The following is a 7508-nucleotide window of genomic DNA, read 5'->3' on the forward strand; positions in this document are numbered from 1 at the left end:
AGAGTAAACCCTAAATGACATTTGAGCTTAGAGAGAGAAAGAGAGAGAGAGAGAGAGAGAGAGAGAGAGAGAGAGAGAGAGAGAGAGAGAGAGAGAGAAAGCTAGAGAGATTTGCTAATTGTACGTGTTTGGTGCATCTTATGAAGAGAAGAGATGATTCCTAAGCCAAGGGACAAGAGGGTGTTGCTAGATCTGAGGTTGTTTCACTTCAAAGCTTTTGGAAAAGGAGGAGGTTAGACTTGGTGATTCGTGTGCGAGAGTATTCATTCACTTAGCTTACTTACGAGGTGAGTCTTCTTACTATATTTACAAAGAGTGGTATCCTTATTTGATTGAGTTGTCTTATGTGTTTATCTGTGTATTGTAATATTCTGCATTACATCTTTGTGATTATTGCTGATTATTGTTGCTATGAGTTTACTCAGTTGGGACCAGAGGGTTCTACTGAGACACATTGATCGGAGGGTCTTATTGAGTTATGACCTAGAGTGGCTAATGAGCTGTGTATGGTATTTTGGGGAACTCACTAAGCTTTATGCTTACCATGTTATGTGTTATGTGTTTCAGGTACTTCTCAGGATCACGGGAAGGCGCTGACAAGATTGTACACACACATCGGAGATTGTTTTATGATTTAGGGGATCTTGGAATTTTTATATATTGATTTCTTTTGAACATGAGTTTTGGTGAATTGACATTGTGGCATTTTATGGTTATTTATTAAAATCAATGGGTTTTGAAATTTAAAAAATTTTGGTTAAAAATTTACGTCGTTACAAGATTTTCAAGTGTACCCTCGAAATGATTTAATCTGAAAGTTTTTCTCACAACTCTAAGTAATCCAATCATTCTAGTTGCTTGATTTTCTAACAACTATAAGATATTATATTGTCAGTTCATTATTCGTTCCACGTTCAAGTAGTGTAGGTATGAAGACGATTGGTTGAATCAACATACATTATTCTAAACTTGTACCATTTGTAATATGTAATCCTAAGACACAATATTGTCAAATGACTCGTTGTTCCTAATCTGACTTGACATAGGGATCGAGTAATTCAACTAGTCGGCTAAATGTATAGTCTGCCCAAAATTATATATTTCATTTTAATTAAGTCTAATTATTTATATGCAATTAAGGTGGAAATTAAAGGAAAATAAACATATGAATCCAAATCATCCAAGCAACTCAACTGAAGTAAGGTTGTTTGTCTAATTGATAATATTTTTGTTTTACTAATTTGTGCCTCGTAAAGTTCTCGTATTTGCGACATAATCATTATTCACCATGTGTATGCACAACTGTCGACATCTATCTTACCTATCCCATTCAAATGGGATCCGTGAGATATGTTGATATTGATGTATAAAGTTCTCAATTTCTTATTCAGTTTTATTTCGTAGCGAATGCAATGGGTAGCGAATGCAATGGGTTGTTTTCAATTGACTATTTTAATATAAAATTTGACCACAAAATTAATGTTGATTTGATCCGACTTACCTTATTTACCTTGGTATGGTTGGTTATTTTTCATCTTATCGACAATAGTCAATCACATTTTAATAGTTATCTTTAACGTTAAAACACTATACTTTTAAACATTAAAACATTTTGAAAACCTAATCATTGAGGGGGCATTGTTAAAACACTATATTTTTAAACATTAAAACATTTTGAAAAACCTAATCATTGAGGGGCCATACTTAGAGAGGCACAACATGCCACATAATTTATAGAATTACTTAATTAAACAAAAATCTTCTACTCATTTTAACATTACAGGAAGTAAATAAAAAAAGAATATAAAATGAACTCAATTACAAAAATTGAAAACATACACAAAACTAAACAGCCCCATAATGAGAGTTGATCCCAATCCCATATAGCATCGATCTCCCTAAACCCCATTAGTTTTCCGGTGTGATTTCAACAATCACACATTTTTCTGGGTCATCGAATGATAGTCCGACTGAGTTCGATGCCTGCTTCTCTTGGTTGTACAAGATGCTTAATTGATGGTAATAAGGACAAGTTCTTGAATCTAAAGACCTCTTCTTGTTTGCATCTTTTGTTTTCCTAAAGTACTTGTTTATATTCTCCCACTTCTCTTTACACCTCTTTGCACTTCTTTTATATCCCAACTCTAACATCCCTTGTGATATCCTCTCCCACAATGAACCACCAACACCACCTCCACCCCCACCACCGTTATTACCAATATACCCTTGATGGTCCTCATTATTACCACCAAGGCCATTGTTCACATTGCTCCTTATGTTTATCAATGCCAAAACTTCATCTCTTGGCCATCTCTTACCAATGTCATCTTTTGAGGTTGACTGATTCTGATGAGGATTTTCGGTGATCTTCTCCGAGGATGGTATTTTGGTAATTTCACATAGGGGTATCTGCTTGTTAATGTTGGATAGATTAGTTTGAAGTTCTTGTAAATTCATATCAAAAGGGATCTGAATCTTTTGGTCAAAAGATGTGATCTTGTTGAGGAACTCAGTGATCGTTGATTGCCTATCTTTTGCCATCTCTTGTTCATGTTCCCTGATATGAATTTCCCTTTTTACCCTTTCCGTTTCTTCCTTTCTCCAAGCTTCTTCCCTCTTGATCTTCTCTTCTTCGCGATTCCTCATGTCATCCAGTAGCTTTTTATGCATCTCTTCCTGTTGAGCCATCATTTTCTTCACTAAGTCAACACACAACCCTTTGACCATCTTAAATTTCTTGTGCTTTCTCTTCCTCTTCTTGCTATTTATCACATGTACATTATCTTGACTCTTTTGCATCATTATCTCACTTACGTCCTCTATAAAATGATCTTTTTGCCCCTGAACCTCAAGATCTTGTTCTTCTACTCTTTGTTCATGTACTTGCGCGTTTTCTTGGTAACTCAAATCTTCAGGTGATTCAGTGGTGATGTGGTCGTGATGAGTGTTTTGGTCAGCATTATTGTAGAGATGTTCATCAAGTTCTTCACTAATCAAGTACCTGCTGCTGTCCTTGTTGTACCCTATGGTACTACCGAAACTTCTGCATGTTTCGTCTTCAAACTTCTCTTTGCATTTTTGTGCACTCCTTTTGTACCCCAACTCTGCTAGCTTCCTGAAACTCAAATAACCACAATGAAAAAATTTATATACATATATGTCTATATCTCAGTGTCAGTGGGTTTAATTATACTGAATTCACATATATAGTAATTATGTAAGTATCTTCAATTATATATCTCTAGCTATCTCCCGATCTCTAAATAATTAGATAGTTTTTTGTTAGCGGTATTTGATACAACTAAATTACAAACTGATTATCTTTTAGTTAAACGGTTTGTATTCGAGACTAGTTAGCCGCTAACAAGATTGGTATATTTCAATAGTTTTACAGAAATTGTCTTACATGGAGTTGATACGTTAGTGTCGAACATCTTTCATTTTTGAAAATGATTTTCATATATTGAATTATTGAGAAACACGCAGTAACTAAACGAAAAAAAAAAAGTACAAGTAATATAAACAAAAAAAAGTGTCAGGGTATGTAAATTGTAAATTTATATATAATAATTCTAACTATATATTACATTGGTTATTTTTTATTTTTTTATTTTTTTTAGAATGGCAAACACAACACACTCCCTCCCTACCATACTACTAACGAGTCAGTACCTTCGTTATTTAATTATACATGACTATTATACTTGATAAAAAGTAAATTAGAAGACTAAAGCATGATAAATATGTTAGTTTGTGTGGCTTTAATGTCTTCCAATATACAGAAAAAAAATTATGATTAGAATCATCACTGTTAGCTGATAGACTACAAACAAACATCTTCTCAAACCAAAATTTACAAAAACAACAAACAAATTTACTTATTTAAGGTTTTAATAAAAAGAACCCGAAGTCATGCATGGTAAAGTTATAGAGAAAAAAAAAGCATGGTAGGTATATACGCGATTAGAAAAAAATACATAATCAGGAAAAAAGTTAGGCATTTTTATTTGGTTTTAAATATCAATCCTAAAACATGTGATCTTACGTTATTATCAAAATACAAGTTTAGTAGATCATTATAAATGAATACTTGTAGTTGTCAATTCATTTCATATTGGAAGGAACTTAATTTCATATGACATAAGAGTCGGTTGGTTTAGACACTTAATTAGCCCAATGGTTGATCGACAATCTCATGTTTAACATGCATGTGGCTAATGATCTTAACAATATATGGGAAATAGGACTTCTTAGAATAAAGATTGCCAATCAAGTTAACAACAAAGAAACGATCGAGCCAAATAGCTAACTAATTAACTTAAAAGAGTTCAGTAATGATAGAAGAATGATAAACGACGTCAAATACCTGGAAACATGGTCCCAAGTGAGATCCCTAAACCAATTCTCCGAACTAGATTTTATCCTCAAAAGTTGAATAACTTCATCATTCGACCATGAATCGTTTATATCGATTTCTTGATCCACTTTGCCTTCAGTGTCATTGTAATGATCTCGTGTAGGTGTCCGAAGAAAATGTTGGGATTGAAAAAGGGATTGATGGTGATGAGGAGTAGGAAGAGTTGGAGTGAATAAGAGAGGATCAAAAGATAGAAAATTTAAGTTTGCTGGAGTCGAAATTGGTGTGGTTTGAATTAAAGAAGAATTAGTAGGGATTCTTGAAGAGGGTGTTGAGATAAATTGGCGAAATTGCTCAAGTGGGACTCCATCAAACATAGTCTTGAACCCTAAAATTGATCGCTTTTTAACGCACACACAAACACACTTTTACTGTGTGTAAAGGAAGAATCTTGGAATAACCAACGAACGAGGAATCCTTTGTCTTGAATTGGTTCACATTCAAGTAAGGGTCTTGAAACCCGTTTCTTGAATCGTTCAACTTTTTACTAACACGTAGAAGCACACTCACCCTGCGTAAAAGAAATCTTGAAAAACGCACAGGGAAAGGGTCACCCTTTTCTTGTTACTTGTAATGCACAGAAACACGTCACTCTGAGGTTAAAAAATGGTATTGAAAAACCCAAGAGACGCCCTTTTCATATTTGCTAAACCACTTGCTTGTAGCACATTGTAACAGACTTACTACTACTCCCTGTAAACAAAATCTTCTTTAAAAACACAACACAGCAAAAACCCTTTACTCACTTCTTTAATCACTCACTCTTGACGTGCACACAAAATAAGCAGACTTACTGCGTGTAAAAGAAATGATTCTGATGAACAACACAACAAAAACCCTTTTCTGAATACTCACTTTTAACACACACAAACACACACAGACAAACACACTATCACTGCTTAAAGAGAGGTTGAAAAAGCAAAACAGCAGAACCTTTTTTCTCACTTTTAATTAAGACACAGACCCACACTAACTGAGTGTTGCTTGTTACTCTATGGGAAGTAAAGAAGTTGAACTCAAACAAAAGACGATCACCCTTCCCTTAGATCACTTAAGCACACACTTTTGATACGCAGAGAACTTTCAGTGTGTCGTAAAAAGAGATGGGTTCCTTCGTAAAAACCTTAACAAAGCAACACATATCCTTTCTTCACTCACTTTTAAACACATACTCACAGTGTGTGTAAATTCCTCTTTCTCTCTCTACATCCTATCATTGTCATGGTTTCATCAAAGACTTTTGTCTTGTGTGACAGTAAAGAGAGAGACAGAGAGAGTAGGCCACCGTTCTCTTTATCATATAATTACTCATTCAAGTTGGGAGCAGTGAAAATTAGTACAAACCCAATCAGTGGACAGCACGTGCAACTCACGTGCACGTGCTAACCACACACGTGGGACTGTGTGTTGGCACGTGGTAGTGTATGTGTGTGTTTTAAGAATCCTATGTAGACAGCAGCAGGGAGGGGAGGGGAGGGGGGGGGGGGGGGGGGGGGTATGCAGAGGGAGGAGTGGGGGTGGGGGGCTGGATTGATCATATGATGGTGTAATAAACGGCAAAGAGATAACAGGAGCACGTGAATGCATGCAGAGACTGGGACCGTTTTATTTATTGATGACAAGGGGAAGTATTTGCTACTAGTGAGTGTACCTTAACTGTTAGACGTCCGTCGTCTACTGCTTTACATTAATTGGACATTTCAAAATAAACGACCTAAAAGCGCGTTAGATAAAAATTAAAACATAGGAATGATATGATAAAATATAGCTATTGTTTATAAGAAATATAATAAAGTAACGATCAAATTTGCAAAATGAAAATGTAGAAAGTATCATGTTTAAATTTAAAATATCTACAATGTTCGTAGTTATCAAACTTAAATTTAAAGATAAAAACAGGTTAAATCAAAATAAAAAATAGAAATTTAAAATATTTAGAATCTTGTGTAGCAACGGGAAATTTAAAATACAAATTGGATATTTGAAACAGATTTAAAACCTTATGGGAAAAACAAGATAAATTAACCTAAAAACAGGAATTTAAAATATTCACAATATTGGATAAATACGAGATAAATTAAAATAAAAAACAAAAATTCAATATATTTAGAAACTTATGGGTGAAACGAGATAAATTTAACGAAAAGGGGATATATTAAACTAGAAACAAGAATTAAAAATATTCGCAACATTAGTTAAAATACATAAGGATATTTCTACTTAACAAATTGATCCATCTACATATACAAGATATAACATATTTAAAGCCAACAAACAAATTGAAAAAACATATATTTTATATGGATGAAATAAAATTTTAAGTGGAAATACCGCCTCCTATCTAGTGTAACACCATAATTTTCAAACAAAATTTTTATTTTAAAATGACATAATTCTCGTCAAGATATTTCACAAAACCCCCAAGTGTCAAGTTATCAAAATTACAAAACGATAATTGTTTGAATAAATCCAGGACCCTCAAAATATAAACTTCATCTCGTGTATACAATCAAGCCGACGTCTTTCCGCGATTCTGAGAAATACCTAAAACACATATCACATAACACGGTAAACATAAAGTTTAGTGGGTTCCCCAAAATACCACACACATTTCATTAGCTTCTCATGACTATATCTCAATAAAGACCCTCCGGTTAATGTGTCTCAGTAGAGACCCTCCGGTTCCATAACTCGGGTTGGACCCTCTGGTCCTAACTCAATGAAGCTCAGTATAATACACAACATAAATCACAAGACATAATGCAGGATATCACAATACTCAATAATAGCATACAAGACCCTACGGTCACACAAAGTTACCACTCATGGTAAGTATAGTGAGAAGAGTCACCTCGTAAGCAAGCAATCAAACCTCGTACCCCTCGAACGGTCTAGTCCCCACATGGTAAGTATAGTGAGAAGAGTCACCTCGTAAGCAAGCAAATAAACCTCGTACCCCTTGAACGGTCTAGTCCCCGCCTACATGTCATAATCATATCTAATTAACACTTATAACCACAACTCTAAATAAATTTGGCCAATCTCTCTCTCTAACTCTTGGAATGGGTAAAAGACCATTTTACCTTCCATG

At 34.5% G+C, this 7508-nt stretch overlaps 1 protein-coding gene across 1 annotated transcript; it reads right to left on the reverse strand.

Moving 5' to 3' along the window:
* Positions 1-1704: 1704 nt before the first annotated feature.
* LOC111920231 (trihelix transcription factor GTL2) lies at positions 1705-5669 on the reverse strand. The gene is made up of 2 exons (XM_023915814.3): positions 4367-5669; positions 1705-3115 (listed from the first exon to the last, which is right to left on the reverse strand). Exons 1-2 carry the CDS (start codon positions 4732-4734, stop codon positions 1909-1911), a joined length of 1575 nt encoding a protein of 524 aa, XP_023771582.1. The 5' UTR covers positions 4735-5669; the 3' UTR covers positions 1705-1908.
* Between the last annotated feature and the right edge of the window lie 1839 nt (positions 5670-7508).

Source organism: Lactuca sativa, chromosome 3, assembly GCF_002870075.4.
Source record: "Lactuca sativa cultivar Salinas chromosome 3, Lsat_Salinas_v11, whole genome shotgun sequence".
NCBI classification, from domain to species: Eukaryota; Viridiplantae; Streptophyta; class Magnoliopsida; order Asterales; family Asteraceae; genus Lactuca; species Lactuca sativa.

Bases quoted from the DNA above. Each gene is read 5' to 3' on its own strand.
- LOC111920231 (XM_023915814.3), bottom strand. From the start codon at position 4,734: ATGTTTGATGGAGTCCCACTTGAGCAATTTCGCCAATTTATCTCAACA. The intron at 3,116-4,366 runs GTATTTGACGTC...TTTGAGTTTCAG, and splicing joins ACTTGGGACCATGTTTCCAG to GAAGCTAGCAGAGTTGGGGT.